Here is a 20108-nt window from a genome sequence, read left to right on the forward strand (position 1 = left end):
TACTTTCTGGATTGTCTAAATTTGTACGACTTCATATGTGTAAATAATGCATTAATATTCTAAATTATTTTCTTATTAAATTATTTACTTATTAAAAGTTTACCCTCTAGCTATTACGGGAAAAGATTTTACGATCAAAATTGAAATTATATAAACACAGTCAGAGGTTTTGATAAACATGAAGTTATTCATTGAAGTAATATTTACTGAGTGCCTATGTACCAGACACCGTTCTTATGCATGAGAGATACAGCAGGGAACAAAGCAAGCATTCCCTCAAGGGACTTACATTGTACTGGGAAGAGACAATGTCTCATAGTGTTAAGTGTTATTTTAAAGAAGAAAAAAAAAAGCATGATATGAGGGAGGTAAGGATTGAAGAAGGATAGGTTTTCTTTTAGATAGGGTAATCTGAAACATCCTTTCTCATAACATTTGGTCAGAAATCCGAAAGGTAAGGATGCAGGTCATGAAGGTCTGAGAAGAAAATGGAAAAGGGAACAAGCAAAGGCAATGGGGCAGGAAACCAATAGCAAGCAGGCCAGTGTAATTGAAGTAAAACCAGGAAAGGATAAATGATAGAAAATAAGATCAAAGGTAGCCAGAAGCAGATCAGGAGTCTGAAGAACAGTCCCATGCTTCCTACAGAGAGCTACAGTTCTACAAGGTTAGGGCATGAGCCAAATGATGCCAATGACACCATATCAACCTACTCACAAGTTACTTTAAAGGAGAGGTGATAGTCTACCAATCTCTGTATTCCTGGTGGCTAGCATATAATTGACACTTGAATGTTCAAGATCAGATGCAGCAAAGTATTTTTCTCATCATCACAGAGTTTACATACAACACCAGTCAATTATCATGTACCTCCAAAATGAACTTTAATAATAGTAATGATGAGATGTAGCATTGCAGGTACCACACTACAGGTCAATAAGGAAAGTGAGCAAATGGTCTAGTATGTTCATTCTCACTACTGGGGTGAAAGGCTGGATACAATAGTAACATCTCAGTATTGAGCTCCCATCTCAGATTATCTAAAGACGGGACACCAGGTTTACCTTTAACTCAGACTGGAATTAAAATTCCTTCAAGGAGACAGGAGTAACTTAAAATCAAAAAGAAACAATATTTGCCTGATAGAATTAACATGCAGACTGATGCTACCTTATTTCAAAGGCCCACCAACATAGCTTATTAACAACGGCTATCACTTAAACACCTTTGGCATACAAGATACTTGATAAACACAGTGTGTGGTTGTAGAAACGGGGGCTGAGGCACATTAGTTACTTTGCTGGAGGTAACAGGTAGAGGTAGAACAAACAATAGCTAATAAGTCCACAATCCATATCCACTCCCCTACTTTATCAAGTCTGCACCCAATTCACAAGTGTGGAAGGAGAATCCTTACGTAATTAGACCTTACGTGCTATGCAACCTAAGGCTGCACCATCCTAGTATCCAGAGGATGTTTTTTGAAGCTCAAGATCATAATAAAATGAAAACAGTTCATTTAGTCCTGCTTTACATATACATCATAATTGAAAAATTAAAACCCAATGCTAAAGAAATTACAACTGAAGCATAAGAACTAAGAGCTTAATAAAAACAAAAACAAATCAGTTTAAGAAACTGGTAGTATTTTTAAAAAAAGGAAACAGTACTGATACTCAAAGGAGGAACTGAACTGGTGTTAGGGGTACACTAGTCAAGCATAAAGCATCAATCTTTCTCATTTGGAGAGTTTTTTGATATCAGAAAGTCTTGGGTTCAAACATATCATACTAGCCAAGCCACTCAGAATATTCATAATGGCCAAGAGATTATAAAGCTACACTTTTGGGGAAAGTTTATTTTTCTAAAATATAGGGTAACTTCAGCACTTTGACTGTCTCATAACACTGAAACCAAGGGGTTAGCTATTTAATCTAGAGCTCCAGTAGTAAAGTTCTTCAAAAGAATAATCAGCTAATGATACAACTGTAGATTATCTAAAAATGATGACAGTGTAGGCATAGGAAAAGCCTATTTTTTTACTGAATTATACAATAAACATTTTGGTTTTAGTTTCAATCTAAAATTCTTCTAGAAGACAAAAAAGTGCTTAATTACATTCAGTCTCTGGAATCATTTCATATATATAACATAAATGTAAAATGTATTAATATATATTTCAGGGATAAGCAGAATGTTCTATTGTTTTCCTGATTTTTATACACAACTGCCAATTGTAAAATTTTCTTTTCCTCACAAAGTAACTAGCAGGTATGAGAATAAAGCTAAAATTAAGTTAAACATTAAACATTAAACAAAATTAACTACCCTTAGGCATGTTTTAAAGAGCTAAGAATCTTTAAACCATTAACCTTTATCCCAACACAGGCAATTCTTACTTCTCTATAACTAAATTCATGTGTCAAAAAGCTGAGGGTTTGTTTGTTTGTTTGACCTTACCTTCAATTTATGAATTACACATGATTAATATTTAGTTTCTAGAGTCAGGCTAATTTGATGAGAGGGATAAACCTATGTTCTTTAGATCACAGAACCCTTTGCATACAATAGAGGCTCCTAAAAATGACACTGAGGGCAAGTTGATCTTAAGACTTAAAAGGAGCCTAAATGATATTCTAAAATGACATTGAGAGTCAAAAACCACTTTCAAAATTTTCTTCTAAATTTAAAGTCAAAGAAAGAAAATTCCTTTGAGACAGTGCTAATTTTTTTCTTCTTTTAAACAGATGGTCTTTCTTAAGTATTACTTACCAATTTCCTTCCCTATTTCAAAGGAAACCACAGAGTATTAAATTTGGAAAAAATAATTCAGCACGCAATTTGTGAATGCTAAGAATTTTACATTTAGGGGAAAAAATTTTTTTTAAACCAAACCCTTGTAGAACTGCTGATCTTCAACCCAACACGAAATGCATTACTCAAAACCACTTACCTTGAGAAAATTCTTGACTCGCTCAGGATCATAGCAGTTGCTTTCTCTGCAGATTCTTTCTACTTCTTTGATCTGCCCAGTCTTACAAGCTGCCTGAATATATTTAAAGTGCACATCTGGGTCCTGACTAAAGTTAACAATGGATCCCAGAAAATAAAAGAGACCTTAAAAAAACAAATATTTGAAATTAAGAATAGGTGCACTTTTGAGAATGACAGAACTGAACAATATTTAAACAATTAAAAAACACCATTGTCAATTATACCTCAAATTAAAAAAAAAAAATTTGTTATACTGAATACTCCCAAATCAAAAACTAGTTACTCAAAAACTTGATAAAAATACTAATTTGTCCAGTAATCAGTTAAATAAATGGATTTACAGTTTAATCCCTACAGAACAGAAAATTCAATCCAATGTTTCTTTAGTAGTTGAAAAATAGTTAGGAAGCAGCAACTTAATATCAAAGCTAATTATCACTCCATACTCCATATGAGAAATTTTAAATGAAGTCCCTTATAGCCTGGTATTTTTCCATATGCAGCGCAAAGTAGTTTGAAAAGAATTTAATGCAGTGTTGTCCAACAGAACTTTCTGCAATGATGAAAATGGTCTATATTTGTTCTGTCCAATACAGTAGCCACTAACCACATGTAGTTATCAAGCACTTGAAATGTGGCTAGTGTGACTGAAGAACTAAATGTGTAATTGTATTTAATTTTAGTTAAATTTATACAGCTACATGTGGCCAGTGCACTGAATGAATAGTATAAATTTAGTGCCTAGTTAATATACAGAAACTGAGAAAATTAAGAAAACTGGTATAAATCTTATTCCTTCTGTCGAAAGCAATACTACAAAAAGAGGGAAGAAAAGGTAACTGAGGACCAGAAGTTTAGCTAATGAACCTAAGAGCCACCCAGCAATGATTATATTAGTACTCAGTACAGCAGTGGTTCTCAACTGGGGGCGATTTTCTTCCCAGGAGATATTTGGCAACGTCTAGAGACATTTTTCGCGGTCACAACTAGTGCTGCTCATGCCACTGGCATCTAGTGGGTAGAAGCAAGGGATGCTGCTAAATATCCTGCATGTACACCCCTATCCCCAAAAAAAATATCCACCCCAAAATGTCTAGAGCTAAGGTTGAGAAAACCTGTTGTATAGTAACAAGTCATAAAATGTCCTTAGTTAGAAACATTTGCCATCATTAAGAGTCGGACTGTCAACATAAGCATGAAATTTTATTATATCTGATCACTGGTATTTTCTCATCTTACACAATTATGACAAAGATACTACATATATTTGTATCTTAAAATTCTGCCTTTGTTTCGCCTATAAAATATGCAAGCAGTCTTGTTCAGCGCACATCCCTAGAACCTGATATAAAAGATGCATGACAACACTTATTGCATAATAAAACTTACACTGTCCCATAAAATTAAGCTTGTAGGAAGACAGAATTTCCAAACCTGTAATCATAACAATACAGCCACTCTTGGCTATCTTAATTAAAAACAACTCACAAACTCCTAATTACCTTCAAAACTCTTGAAAGATTCAAAAAGTTCAATCAGAGACTGAGTTGACAGTTGCTCGTGATACTTAGAAGCCACTTGAACACAGATCTGCAGATTCTGACGAATATTGGCAGACAGCATGGCCCGGAGGCATTCTAGGGAGTCTTCTACTGATAAGGATCCAAAGTAATTCACTAACCACTAGAGGACAAAATAAATAAAGAAGCAAATAAATAAATGAAATAACATTGAACAGTGGTATGAAACGACTATCATTCAGTACCACACATTTTCAGTCTACCAATTAATCATGACTAACACCATCTATTAGGTAAGAAACTGAAGTACCTCGGGGTTAAGAAGATGAGTGTGAACAACCGCACGCTTTATATCATATAAATCAGTGAAGTGTTCTAATGCACGCTGCAGGAGGCCAGCCTTTTCACACAGCTGAGCAATATGAGCCCGGTCATAATGCGTGAACATCTGATTCCCTAGAATAGCATCCGCAACCTATAAAAACACAAACAGGATGAGTTTATTTGACCAGCCCATTTATATCAGTCATTCTATACCCAGATTACATGTAAGACTCAATAGTGAATTGATAAAGGCGAGAAAGTACAAAGGAATGTTAGCTAAATTTTCTCAAATGAAGAATAGGCATCTCAGCAGCTCCAAGTAACTTAATCTAGGAAGCCCTGAATAGCCTCAAAAGCATGGAAACGCGTACCTGAGGCGCATGCATCAAGTTCATCTCAAGCAGCCGCGTCTGTAAAGGACCTTCAGATGGGCGGTTATTCTTCAGGGCATCAAGCAAAAAGGCAGTACACTGCTGAATTAGATTATATTCCATAAAGACATCCACAATCTGCAAAAGAAGATTGAGAGGATATTGTTTTAAGATGTTTAAAAATTGCTTTATGATACTGTTGTAATATGTAAACGAAAGGAAAGGAAACATGATCTTTTTTACATATAAAAAATTGCCAGACCAAATCCCAGATTTAAAAAATATTATTAGGCAACATAACTTCATAATTTAAGAATAAATTTTTGTCGTCTGGAGTTACTTTCAGTTCTGGTGAAAAACAACTACAAAATATTTCAAGACAATATAATAGAATACAATCAAACTGATGGATTTAAATTCTTGATGAACTATTTAAAATATACAAAAGCATAAATACGGAGTGATTCCCACTTCATATATGCACCTCTTCCTTCTCCCCTTACCCCGAGACAGCAATTATCCTTTGTGTTTTATTATTTACATATATATTTCTTATATTTTTAATACATATACATCTCTAAAGATGGAGTTTGTTTTGTACGTTTTAAACCTGTATATAGATGGTATCTTACTGCCCATTCTTCTGCAACTTGCTTTTTGTCTATCTAGACAGAGCTCTAATTTCTACAAATTGAATGGTTAACCCATTCTACTCCAAGTTGTTTAAACTCAGATCCCCCCATTCTCTATTTAAATTGACATCTACAGAATACATTTTAACGTCTTTACCTGTGTGATATCAGCAAGAGGTTCTTCATCCTGAACTAACATCTGAGCAAACTGCTGTCCCTGATCTGGACTAATACGCATGACGTTTCTCAGCAGAAAGATCCAGTCTGGAGTATATCCAACCTACAAATAGACAAAAATTTAAATCCTGCCTCAAAGTTTCATTTCTATATCATTTAAAGGTTTTTTTCTACAAGAGAATCTTACTAATATAGAACTACTGGTGAAAGTACAAATTCAGTTTTAATTTAAGATGCTCAATTTGACCATGGCTAATATTAGGCAAGTAGACAGATACTTTAAGTGATAACATATTTGAACAATTTGCCATAGACTTTTATAATTGGCTCATTCACTTTTGATGAATGTTTCAAAAGTTTGTTCTAACAGATTAAACATGCCTCTGCCGTCTTAAATTCTGATGAGCCATATAAGAGTAGCTGTCTCCATTTTTTAGTAAATATAATTCTATATGTGAGAACTAAAATAGGTTTTTATACTTTTCCAAGTAATTCAAAATGTAAGGAAATGTACTATTAAAGTCACTTAGAGTTTCCATAGGCTAATTTCTCTTTAATGCTTTAATGAATTTATGTTGAGAATTTGTTACATTGAACTCACTTTTTTAGCATATAAAACAATCTTCTGAACTTGACCTGTTTCTGCAAAGCACTGAATGACTTTATTTGGGACATTAGCCCTTAGGTACACACTAAGTGCCAATGTAGGGTCCACAGATTTCACAAGGTCACCCAGTTCTTCAGAACATTCCAGCTGTAGAAAGAAAAAAGAGACTGTTGAGTAATCCATGAGTTGTTTTACAAATGAGCGGATGATACTATTTCCACTATAAATAATACGATAAGCACTTAGTTACTCAATTGTCCTAGAATGTATTTTAAATATTCAGGGGTTGTGATTAGTAAAGGCTCTTGATCATGTATTGACAGCAATGTCTCAGTAGAATTCTCAATGCATCCTACTTAAGGATAAAAAAGCCCACCAAGATGTCACACTCATAAATATTACCACATACCTTGTTAGGAACATAACTACTTAAAAAGCAGAATCTTGTACTTTTTACTATTAAGAATATTCAGATATCAGACCCACATTGCTCCCATTTTTTCAAAAAAATACAACTTTAAACATAATGTTATCATATGAAAATTTGATATTAAGGAACCAGATGAAGCTTACCATAAGGACCATTATTAAAATTAGAGTATAATCTGTATGTCTGAAGGATCTAAGCTCCATTAACTTCTTGACTTTTGGATTCAAGGTTGTAAAGCAGGACACTCTAATTTCACAAGGTCAAACAAATAAAAATTTTAGAATTTTTAGGTGGTATACACGCAGATTCCCTCCTCTGTACTATTCAACCTGCCTTAGTAAACTGCCCAATCTGGAAAGCAGCTTCCCTACAAGAGTTGTTCGTACATACTGCAGTTTTCTACTTTTAATGGTTATGTCAGAGAATAGCCTTTATCTTTTATATTCAGTACTGAGAAGTAAGAAGTTCTATTGGAGCATGTATCTCTTAACTGAACATACTAACTAATTAAGCATTGACCAGTGTCCCTTTTACTATAAGTGGATTCCATATGACCATTCACACAAAAAAAAGTAATGATATCCGAAAAGCTTTCACACTGTTATATAGGTCAACTCAGTTACCTTGGCTGTCCCATCCTCCCTTATCTTAGCAATCAGGACTGATCTCAAATACTCACTAGTGTGGCTAGTAACTATTCTTCAGCAAAGACGCCTACCTAAGCATCCCAACTCTGAAGTACTAGTCTCCAGTATCCTAGAAGATTGCCAGAAGCTGGGTCAAGAAACAAGGACTTAGAATTGGTCATGTAAAAAATATTACCAATTCCACTAAAGCTGAAAGGTATAATAACATTAAAAGTTATTCACTACTCAAAGTGCGTCATACAGTACCACCTCATTCTTGACAATGGCATAAAACATGGCAATTCAGTACTGCCATTTCATGAAGAAAGGTTTTTTACAGTGGTATGAAAGGAATAACAACACTAATGGATTGTTCACACTTGTTAGTTGCCTTACAAATAAGCAATGTTTTCCATAATGTGCTCTAAAAAAACAGTACTATTAGATGCTCTATGTAAAAAGAAATTAGTTAAGTACTGACTGAATATAAAAGGCATAGAGAAATTCTACAGTAAAGAAAGCTGGTTAACAAGTTTTTCAAGGTTCATACTCAAATAAATTTCAAAAAACTGAGTTAAATATTTTCCCATGTAATGGCAATTAACACTGTGAAATCACTCTAGAAATCTCTATCACTAATTAGACAACCCTGCTGTCTTGTTAACATATCTATGATCCTACATTTCAAGTAACATGTTTCCCTTGCACACCCAAACATGGTGACTAGCAGCAAATACCACAATGTTGATGATACTTGGTTCTGAAAGAAAAGATGTATTTGTGTGGTTGAAACTACTGTGCATATCAAGTGTGGGATGTGAGAGACAGGAATACATTCTTATGTCCAAATGAGTGTTACATATGTTGACAAACATGAACACATAGGGAAGTAAGCGTCTCACACTAAGTTTTCCCTTAAAGCAAAAGGACAGCAATTTGCTTCCAGGTTAGTAGTTTTAACCACCAAGAAAGAATCCTGGATTCCATTTCAAAAACTAAACAAAGATATCCTTCCTCAATACGCTATAAAAATACACTTTAAAAAGAAGTAAGTTTATGCATCTCATGCAATGTCTGCTCTTATTCTAGTCCTATAAGCAGTAAATAATGAATAGAGATGTTTTGGTGCAGCTGTTTTTAACTTGCTAACATGGTATTTAATGTAACCAAAGCAAGAGTACGTTAAGAGAAGTTAACCTACCTTATCTTCTTTTAACCATTTCTCCAAAAGCTGTTTCCGCCCTTGCTGAAGTACAGGCCTACACAGTTCTAAGGATTCATATTTGTTTAGTTGGCCTTGGTCCAAAAGGATTCCAAAATATTGAAGTAGAGGAGAAGTTTGACCTGGCTGGGCTGGGACACTCTGGAACCGACGGATGGTGTCTGGGGTACGAAGGATTCCCTTTAAGAAAGAGAAACAGGGATCAAATATATGGTGATGGAAGGAGAACTGACTCTGGGTGGTGAACACACAATGGGATTTATAGATGATGTAATACAGAATTGTCCACCTGAAATCTATGTAATTTTACTAACAATTGTCACCCCAATAAATTTTTTTAAAAAATTTTTTCAAAAAAAAAAAAAAAAGAAAGAGAAACGATAAAGACTCCTTTTAAAGGTGATCTCCAACATCACACTAATAACTCCCTGGGTCTCTTAGGTCAATCTTAAAAGCATGATTCCATTTACTAACAACAAATTTCAAATCTTCAATTCATTGAATAGTAAAGATTCAGTCAACATTCATCACAACTCTGGTTCAATGTGATGTGATTATTCAGAATCAGAAATATACCAACCTAATTACAATGTCAATGGGTAAGAGAATAAGCATAAAGTTGTTAGAGCTAGCATTATTCCAGGTTCACATTAAGTACAAATTTCGTAATAGTGGTCAGGGTGTAAGTGTTAATTCAGTCCAACATAATACAAAGGTGATGAGAATAAACAGCTTAATTTCAGACAACTCTTCCTACCGTAAGTTGAACGTGATCTGTTTAATTTCAAAGTTTGCAAATAAAATCAGTTCAATCAGCACTGGCCCTGCAGTACCATGGATCTGTCTTCTGCTTCAATAGTGCCTGGACAGAACGGACCCATCTGTACTCCCCTTCCAGCCTCCTATCACCCTCCAAACTCTTTTCCAGTTGCAAACTTTGGAACCACCTTCTGTCATCCTCTGCCTCCAGGACCAGCCAACACCTTTTTTTGAGCTTAGCTCCTCTTATTGCTGATCAACCATGAGCTGCAAGATTTGTCAGAGTTGTTCCACAAAGGTGCAAGTGGTTAACCTGCATCTGAGAGCCTCCTACACCTACCTCTCTTCTGGGCTTCTATTTTGCAAAGATGTGGCTCTGGAGTGCACGGGCCACTTTTTCCACAAATTGGCTCAGGAGAAGAGTGCACCAAGAATCTCTTGACTGTAAAGCCAGCACAATGGCCATGCCCTCTTCCAGGACACGCAAAAGCCGTCCCAGGACAAGTGGGGTAAAACCATGCACACCACGGAAGCTGCCATTGTCCTAAAGAAGAACCTGAACCAGGCTCTACTGGATCTGCATGCCCTGAATTCTGCCCAAATAGACCCCTATTTCTGTGACTTCCTGGAGAGTCACAAACTAGATGAGATGAAACTCAATAAGATGGGCAACCACCTAACTATCCTCTGCAGGCTGGCCCCCCGGCTGGGCTGAGTGGGCTGAGTATCCCCTATGAAAGGTTCACTGTTATGCACGGTTAGGAGCCTCTGGAGCCCAGTGGCCTTTGAGGGGCCCACTGACATCCCTCTGGTGTCAGGGCTTCTGCCTGAGCCTCTCCTTGCAGCTACTAGGCAGCTTTTTAATCACCCTGGAGCCCTCTTCCAAGCTCTGAACCAAATGGTAACAAAGCTTTTTGCATTAAAAAAAAAATAATCGGTAGATATTATTGATGAGGTCAACAGTATTATAACTAAGTAAACGTTTTTACATCTATGCAAATCATAGCTTGTTAGGTCTACATATCCTTCTAACATTCTGAGTTTTAAAAAGCTAACCAAATCCAGAGCACAGAAAACTAATTAAGCGAATCTAGAGGCACTGACAACTCATATTCTGCTACAGGAAAATGAACCCAAAAGAAGATTAGTTTCTCTCCAGAGAGTTGGTTCTACATCTAAGTCTTAGAAATAGAGCATATTACCATTAATCTAATCACAGCAACTTCTTTTCATACACATTTACCTTTGGTGCATTAGCAGCCACCTTTGCTGCTTCTGAGTAATTTCCCTGGGCAAAGAGAGCATTAAATTTCCGGGCAAAGAGTTCTTCAGCACCAGCTAAGTTGTTACGTACAGCCATTCTCAGAGCCAAATCAGGATTTTGTAAGACATTGGTGATGTACGGAATAATGTTTTCTTCTTCCACACATACTGACAGAACCTGAAGTGTAAAGATTAATGAATAGTTAGTTGCAACATGTTCATTTAGAGATCACTGATACAAAATCTGTTTAGAGTTAATTACTACTAAATCACAAAGGTATTAAAATTGTGATGGCTTTCTTATTGCCATAAAAAAAAAAGTTCAATAAAAAGACAAAAAAGAAGCCAGAAGAGAGAAAACTAAGGGTGCTAAGCCAATGGGGGTTCCTAAAATATGGGCATTCTGTAATATAAATAACTCCCTACTTCATACTATCCAAACTCTAATTGCTTTGCTACCATCCGTTCATTCTTAATGTGGTTAATATCAAAGATTAAGGCTCCCATTTAACTAAGGTCTGAAAGATAATTCTATATGGTTTATAGATTCCTGGGGAACACAATCTTGACAACCTACAGAAAATGACTCTGAAGAAGCTACGAAACCTAGGACTCACCTGTTTCGTAGAAGTTTAAGGTTTATTCCTTAAAAAGAAGTTTAAGGTATATTCCTTTTAACTCTAGGATTTTTTCACAAGGATTTTTCAGTAATTTTCTTTAATTACATTTACATTCCTATAAGCCAGATTATATACTCACTGAGGGGAAGGAACCACCAAATCCTCATGCACCTAATATAATGCAAGGTATACAGTAGGTGCTAAATAAATTGGCATCGGTAAGAAGCAATTTCTAATTGCTTGTATTTGGAGTACAGTTACCCACCCTCAGTCCTCCTAAAAAGTCACTGCCACAGAATGCTGCCCCACTTGCCGAAAAGCTGCACTACTGTCAATTGCCATAGAGAAAGGGAACCCACCCTTCACTACACATCCATTCCTCTCTCCAACACCAGAGCTGGTTATACACCCCAGCTTTAATGAAAATGAGAAATTTCTGTCTCAAACAAAAGGAATTGAATACAATTTGAAAACTCAATAACCAAAGGTAGGTAAAAGTCTATCCTGTATCCTTTTGAGACAAATGAAGAAATTTTCACCTCCAAAATCTTTTCATTGCTACAGGTCAGAGCCCTATCCGCAAAGCTTACTTAGACCATCCTGTATCTGCAATGTGTCATTTTACTCCATAGTAAGACATGTTTTCTTAAGATATGCAGTCATTTGCATTCCTGACCTCCACCTTTAATTAAATGGTGACCTCCTAGGAAAAATAAGAAAAATGATCAAATCCAGTTCCAACTATACTTTCTGAAGCTTCCTACTGATCACTACCTTAACTCTTCCCCAAACACCAAATCCGTGGTTCCATCTTTATCCTTTTAGACTCTTCTAGCCCTTGCAGAACACTGGGTCCTGTCCAAAACATCCACAGAGATATTTGGTCCATGACCAAAGGTACTTGAAATTTGGTCCTAACGAAAATGTCCATGAGCTTAGTTGGTCCACACCAAATGGTCCCGTCAAAAACATCCATGCTCAGAAAACGTCCCTAGGTACAAATAGCCCAGAGCATTTTTTTTAAATACTTTTAGTTTACAGGATTAATACAGAAAAGATATTACCACGTTTTAGGTCCAATAATTGTCCTGTGGCTGTATAGCCAATAATAACTCTTCTTGTCTTGGTTAGCCTAGCTGGCAATGGCACATTTCGAGGACCAAATACCCAAAACCTTGCGCGTAGACCAAATGTCTCAGTGGACGTTTTTGGACAGGACCAAATGTCCACTAGTTGTTCTAACAGATTTCTAGCAAATAGTACTTAAGATCTACAGAGGACAGAGAAGGTTCCAGTATCTTCTAAAGTACTCAGTCCTACCAAGCTAAGCTAGATATTGGCAATAATGACATCTTGATCACCTTTGATTTTTCAACTCAATAGAAACCACACACTTCAGGGCACATGTCCAGCTATAGTTGGCTTTGATCAAAAGAGCAAAGAAAAGCCCTGAGCCTAAGGTTACTGTAAACACCCAACCTCCCGACTCAAAGCAGCTGGCACAGAAAATTGTAAGGGAAGTTAAGGAAAACAGTAAGTTCCCAGAATCAGTTATGGATATCAAATATATTGATGAAATTATTCAAGAAACTTCAGTTGAAGCATTATCTTAAAAACATCAGCAAAGCAGTCGAACTAAAAAGGTCTCTGGCTTATCAACTTCATGATTATTAAATTATTACTAACCTATTTCACCAAAAGTGAACTTGATTTTTCCGAGACATGTGCAACTGAATAAATGAAAGCTACTGAATTTTTAAAGTTGCTTTTGTGCCAGATACTGACTGGTGTAGTACTACACTTGAACCAAAAAAGCCCCTTTCTTATTGAAGAACAGTGACTGAAGCAGTTCAGCAAGCAACTGTAACTCATTGTGATATGTGCTATGAGGAGGGTTACCTAAGTTTTAAGGGCATAAAGGAGAAGCACCTAACCAGGTGGGGAGTTGAGGTAGGGGGTGGACAGGAAGGGAAAGACTCCCTTTCTCTCGGGTATTTGCCTCTTCATACTCCTATATACCCCATTTCCTGGAAATTAACAGAACAAAGGAAAAAAATACCTACTATTTCCTTTGTTTACTAACCTATTTCCCCGAAAATAAGACACAATGTGTCTTTTGGAGCAAAAACATAAGACCCAATATCATATTATGTATTATATTATATTATATTATATTATATTATATTATATTATATTATATTATACTGGGTCTTACATTATAGTAAAATAAGACTGGGTCTTATATCAGTTTTTGCTCCAAAAGACACATTAGAGCTGATGGTCCGGCTAGGTCTTATTTTCGGGGAAACACGGTATCTGGGAAAAATACAAATTTGGAGGAAACTAGTAAAAGGCAAGACCAGTAACAGTATTGTTATTGAAGTTTTAACAATTTTTTAGAAAATAGGATACCTCCAGGTAAAATGTTTTTAATTACATTAAAATAGAAAACACAGAAAAAGGATTATTTATTAATGATGCGAAGAGGTTTTGTCAATCATGACAAATTTAGAACAGCTAATATTTTCCCTATCTATCTTGCCAGGTACTCCACAATAGCTACTGTTAACATATCAACTTCCAACATTAAATATTTAGTAATAAAGAATTAGGAAGAGATGTAGGAAAAATTCTTTCCCTTGTAGTTGATAATGTCTTAGAGGTTGTAGGAAGAATACCCCTATAAAAAGTCTGTCAAGGGCCAGCCCGGTGGCTCGGGCGGTTGGAGCTCCATGTTCCTAACTCCGAGGGCTGCCGGTTCAATTCCCACATGGGCCAGTGGGCTCTCAACCACAAGGCTGCTGGTTCAATTCCTCGACTCCCGCGAAGGATGGTGGGCTCTGCCCCTTACAACTAAGACTGAACACGGCACCTTGAGCTGAGCTGCCGCTGAGCTCCCGGATGGCTCAGTTGGTTGGAGTGTGTCCTCTCTATCACACAGTTGCTGGTTCGACTCCCGCAAGGGATGGTGGGCTGCGCCCCCTGCAACTAACGACAACTGGACCTGGAGCTGAGCTGCGCCCTCCACAACTAAGATGGAGAGGACAACTTGACTAGGAAAAAGTCCTGGAAGTACACACTGTTCCCCAATAAAGTCCTATTCTCCTTCCCCAATAAAACCTAAAACAAACAAACAAAAAGTCTGTCAAATGTGACCCTATTAGTTTTTGCATAAAGTCATTTCTTTCGACAATAAAGACACATAAACACAACCCTGTGTGGCAATAGGCAAGTTTCTCTCTCTGAGACAGGATTAAAGAGACTTTGTATCATATGTGTCTGTATTTTTAGGAATATATTATTTTCTGACATCCAAAGTAACCATTCACTTAAAAAAAAAAAAAAGCTAATGGTAATAAGTGTGATTTTATTGCTTAATTTAAGTTCCAATATTTCCTTACTTGTCCTTTTCTATTTACTCCAATTATTCCAGCTGTGGCTTCGTGAGGTGCAGTGACAAAGATAGTTTCTCCACTGATTCTATTCATGTAGATGCAGGTACCGGTCTCAAGGTCATAGAGGTGGATATAACCATACTTAGTAATCAGGAACACTACATCATGCTTCTCACTGATCTGTATAAAGAAAATCAACACTTCAGTAAAATACTCAATCTACAAACAGAAATTTTACTCCAACCCCATTTTAGAGATGGTAAAATTCTAGAACTTTCACAAGAGGCTCATATGAAAAATTAAAAGCTAATATTAATGGTTTCCTCATTTTTATAGCACATTTAAATATCCCAAGCTCTTACATAAAATACAAGAACATGAATAAAATGTGTAAAAAAGAAAACATAATTTTGAACAATTCAGGATAACCCAGTTTATATTAGAGTATTACATTATAAAGTATCACTAAAAAACTTTATTTTCAAATAAAAGGTATTCTTTTAAGCACCAATTAAATTTTACTGAATATAAGTAATACCAATTTTTGGATTAATTTTGTTAAGAGGAGAGATTTCGAAAGTCCCTTTATTTTGCTTAAAATACCTGCATTGCAACAGGAAAGTCATTTTGTGCTTCTGGAGGAAAGAAAACATCCACTGCCTTCTTTGGAAAGGGCTGGTTCCCTGTAGGAGGTGTGCCAACTTCAATGATATGTAACTGTTCAAAAAAAAAGAAATAAAACATATATACACCTGGGTCTTTTAGCAGTTGATCACAGCAGCTTTATCTGTAGACCCAAATTGGAAACAACCAAAATCTCCTACAATAGATAAATATTATATACTATGGTACAACCATACTATGGAATACTCCTCAGTAATAAAAATAGCTCTCATGGACATAATGCTGAGGGGTAAAAAAAAGCTCATCTCAAAAGGTCACATACTACAGGATGCTATTTACATAGCATTCTTGAAATGACAAAATTATAGAAATAGTAACTTAGTGGTTGTCAGGGTTTAGAAATGGTATGGGAGTGTCACTATAAAGGAGTAGCATGAGGGAAACCTCGTGATGATGGAATAGTATCTTGAATGTACTCGTGATAAAGTGAGAGAATTACACAATCGTACCAATGTTAACTTATGGGTTTTTGTTTTTTTTAAACTACACTACTGTGTGTGTGTGTGTGTGTGTGTGTGTAAGCTGTAATCATTGAGGGGAAGATGTAACCATTGAGGTAAAGGACACAGGGGATCTCTCTGTACTGTCTCTGCAGCTTCCTATGAAAGTGTACTATTTCAAGATAAAAACTTTAAAGTCAATTGAATACCACTACCTCTACTCTAATACAAATGGAAAGTATGCACCTAAGCTCTCATCACATGGACCTCATAAACTGGATGAGAACATTATGGTTTCAAATGTCTGATGCCACACATCAGCCAGGCAAGAGAAAGTACACAACGTCAATGAAAGAGTAGTATACATTTTACTTAGTCACGTCAGGAATGGCCTCAGACAACAAATAACTCAGTTTCCAAGATATACATCATATGAAAGTTACAGGCTCTCATCCTTAATTAATTAGAATGACTAGCCATATAGAAAAAAATTATGTCTTCTTTCAAAAACCATGGCATACTACAAAAGCTATAGCAAAATGAATCAAATAGGCTCAAGAACCTATAAACACATTTTCAGATACTATAAAAATGATATTGGAAAAAAGGAACAAAAAAGTGATACTGAAGTTGTTATTTTTCCAGGAGGACTTTTCAAAAAAGGTCTCAGCCTTATTCTTAAGGATAATATCTAATTTCTAAAACCTACAATGTGTCTTTTTGTTTATATCACACCATTTCAGATCTAAATATCAGTGTTTTCTATCCTTGTCATATTAAAAGGTTGGTAGGATCCTTCTTTGGTTCAGGGATTCCTACTCTGAAATTTTAGCCAGAATTCTAACTGTGCATACTGTCTCTCCCTCCTGAGAGGGTATAGATGATCATGTTTTCAGCAATTGCTGTGTTACTATTTTTAAATAGTTCCCATGGAAAAATATGAAGACGTTAAGATTCTACTCTAGCAGTGAAAACAGCAGTCAAACTGAGTTTCCAGAGGTCACAGTGCTGTGTCATCCAGCACTGCAGTCACGGGAGTGGCAGAATCCTTAGGGTTCTGCGGCAGGGCTTTTGGCTGGGCCCTGGCTACTGCCCATTCTCCCTTATTCCCCCTCACCTTCCAAGCTTGGTTCTAAACATTCCTAGCTATTGTGAACTATGCATTATCCTTTCATTAAATTTTCTACGCTGTAATCAACCAGACCTTGTTTCTGCTGTCTGCAACTAAGAACCCTAACATACAAAGTACTTCAATTTGTCCAGGTGATTCCATGGGAGAGCCAAGGTTGAGAAGCTCTGACTTAAGTCAATGTTACTCAAATTGCAGGCTACACTCTATCTAGTCATGCAGGGTATGTGAAACGCAGATTACAAGCTCCACTTACTGAAACAGACTCCCTAGATATAAAGTACAAAAAAAGTACAGTTCTACAACCCTAATGATTCTTATACACGGTAAAGTTGAAAAACACAGAATTAAGGCCTTAGGAAAAGGCAATCAAAATGAAGTCTTACTTATAAAACAACTGAAACAAAAAAGTTGTTAAAGAATACTATTCATGGGGCGTTCGGGTGGCTCAGGTGGTTAGAGCGGGAGCTCTGAACAACAGGGTTGCCGGTTTGATTCCCACATGGGCCAGTGAGTTGCGCCCTCCTCAACTAGACTGAAAACAACGAGCTGTTGCTGAGCTGCTGGAGGGGCGGCCGGATGGCTCAGTTGGTTAGAGCGCGAGCTCTCAACAGCAAGGTTGCTGGTTCAATTCCCACATGGGATGGTGGGCTGCGCCCCCTGCAACTGAAGATTAAAAAACGGCAACTGGACTTGGAGCTGATGGGCCCTGGAGAAACACACTGTTCCCCAATATTCCCCCCCAAAATTTTTTTTTAAAAAAGAAAACTATTCATGGGGTGGCTGGTTAGTTCAGTTTGTTAGAGTGTGGTGCTAATAACATCAAGGTTGCCGGTTCGATTCCCCACATGGGCCACTGTGAGCTGAGCTGCGCCCTCCTTAAAATAAAAATAAAAATAAAAAAGAATAAAATAAAATTTTTAAAAAGTAGAACGAATACTATTCATCTTAGATAAGTATCACTGGAAGCCAAATTTAACAAAGTCACCACAAATCTGAATGTTAAAAACAAATTAACAAGTAAAGGCGAAGACTATTCTGAAATTAGATGACTAGTTAAATACAAATAAATTCCCACTAAAATAATTTCCAAAGCCAAACCTTACCTTCCCTCCAGCTTGACCTCGTACTGCAAAACAAAATAACGTTGATTCTTCTGCATTTCCTTCCATCTTAAACTGTGCGAAGCTAGCGGCATGTCCTTCAATGGGCTGAGACACTTTCCTATCTACAGAATATAACTGCATAGCTCCCACCACACGATTTTGCTATAAAAGATCAAAAAGAATAGTTTGGGGACCTAATAAGCCAATAACTCCCAGATTCTACTAGTGAAATAATTAGCATTGCTTTATCATCTTTAGCAGGATTTATAATTCTTTGTTATTTTGTCTCTTAATGTAGATTTGATACCTCTTAAAGTTTAGCTCCAAACATCATCTTATTCAGCAGTAATAGCGGTAATAAATTCCAAATCATACATGAACTCAATCCCACTCAATCTGCAAGTAAGACTTAAAAAAACACTTGGTAAGAGTATATAGTCTGAAATCATATGTCAGAATAACGGCATTAAGCCAGCAACCTTTATTTCTTAAAAAGGAAAAGGAAAAAAGTCTTCCAAAATAAGTCAGATTCAATGTTGACTGAACACAGAAGATCTAATTTCAAAATAAACTGCATTCTGGGCGTATTAATTCTCTAGAACTTTTCTTTATTTACAACTAGAAAAATGTTACCTGTGCAGATATGCCAGTGAGCAGTAACCACTTTTGCTTTGCATCTGTGCGGTAATTGATAATCTGGCAACCTGCAAGGCTAGAATGGCGATCAAACATTTTCACTGGCTGAGACTCTCCTTCCATACTCCAATGGTAAACTGCATTATCCGTAACAAGAGCAACAGTATTCAAGGAGATCCATTTCCAGAAGGTGACATCATCAGTCATGGTATGGGCCTTCATTTTACTCTTCATTTCAATGTTAAATATCTGAAGAGTTTTCCCAGCTAAAAACAAAAATTAAGAATTATGATAAGAAAGCAAAGTTCAGGATCAATTAATATCTAGCTAGACTAGCTCTGTAACAAGATCTATAACTTCTAAACAAAATGATTCTATCATGAGACTACTCAAGTACCAACTACAGAAGTTGATAGAGCAGCAACCATTGAAAAGATGGCCGAGACTGAGCAAACAATCACATCTACATGTGAAGCAAAAACTGTATTACCTCTACCAGACATTTTAAACAGATAGCATCAAATTCTAAAGTTTCTAAATCCCAACTAAAAGTGAATCTGAAGAACAGCTTGCTTAACAATGATGGAAAACAAGGCTGTAATCTTCGTATTTATACTTAAGCATGTTTATGCATTAACAAAATTGTAGGTACACAAAACAAAGCAAATCTGATACAAACACGTGGGGAAAATCTCCCTTTTTAAAAGGCAGTCATCCCCCATCCAACGAAATCTTGTGGAAATGAATTTTGGAAGAGGATCCACTTCAACTCTGCCTTGTACCACCAGCACATAAGAGAAGTGCATGCTACATTTAATTGGTTTAAGATACAAAGGGAAAGGTAGAAGTACTGGAGGAAAGGAGAGGGAGACAGAGGACAGTTTCAGATGCTGTTAATACACTGCAGATAGGAACAAAGTTCAAGCTTCATCCAATGAAGACAGCAAGCATTTAGTAAAAGAAGGATGAAATTTGCCTTGAGTGTAAAGAGTTCACTGAATCAGATGCAAAGGCTTGTACTTGTAATTTGAAAGCCATCATAGTCAGAAAAGTGATTTGGTTCATATTAATAGAGATCATAGCCCACAGCTATCAATAGGCTATCTAATCCAGATTAGTCAATAGAAACAAAGGAAAACTCCATTCCTGAGCCACAGAGAATCTGGCTCCTGA

The 20108-nt window shown here is 36.4% G+C and overlaps 1 protein-coding gene across 4 annotated transcripts in view; it reads right to left on the reverse strand.

Moving 5' to 3' along the window:
• CLTC (clathrin heavy chain) overlaps positions 1-20108 on the reverse strand; it is a 64359-nt gene that overhangs the window by 21573 nt on the left and 22678 nt on the right. For all 4 annotated transcript variants that reach the window (XM_033089109.1, XM_033089106.1, XM_033089107.1 and 1 more), the window contains 12 exons: positions 18933-19201; positions 18300-18461; positions 15544-15657; positions 14947-15120; positions 10906-11103; positions 8883-9083; positions 6620-6772; positions 5999-6121; positions 5210-5347; positions 4825-4989; positions 4497-4677; positions 2954-3117 (listed from right to left, as the gene is read on the reverse strand). In XM_033089109.1, coding sequence (XP_032945000.1) covers positions 2954-3117; positions 4497-4677; positions 4825-4989; positions 5210-5347; positions 5999-6121; positions 6620-6772; positions 8883-9083; positions 10906-11103; positions 14947-15120; positions 15544-15657; positions 18300-18461; positions 18933-19201 — 2042 coding nt within the window. The remainder of the gene's footprint in view (positions 1-2953; positions 3118-4496; positions 4678-4824; positions 4990-5209; positions 5348-5998; positions 6122-6619; positions 6773-8882; positions 9084-10905; positions 11104-14946; positions 15121-15543; positions 15658-18299; positions 18462-18932; positions 19202-20108) is intronic.

This window comes from Rhinolophus ferrumequinum, chromosome 21, assembly GCF_004115265.2.
Source record: "Rhinolophus ferrumequinum isolate MPI-CBG mRhiFer1 chromosome 21, mRhiFer1_v1.p, whole genome shotgun sequence".
Taxonomy (NCBI): Eukaryota; Metazoa; Chordata; class Mammalia; order Chiroptera; family Rhinolophidae; genus Rhinolophus; species Rhinolophus ferrumequinum.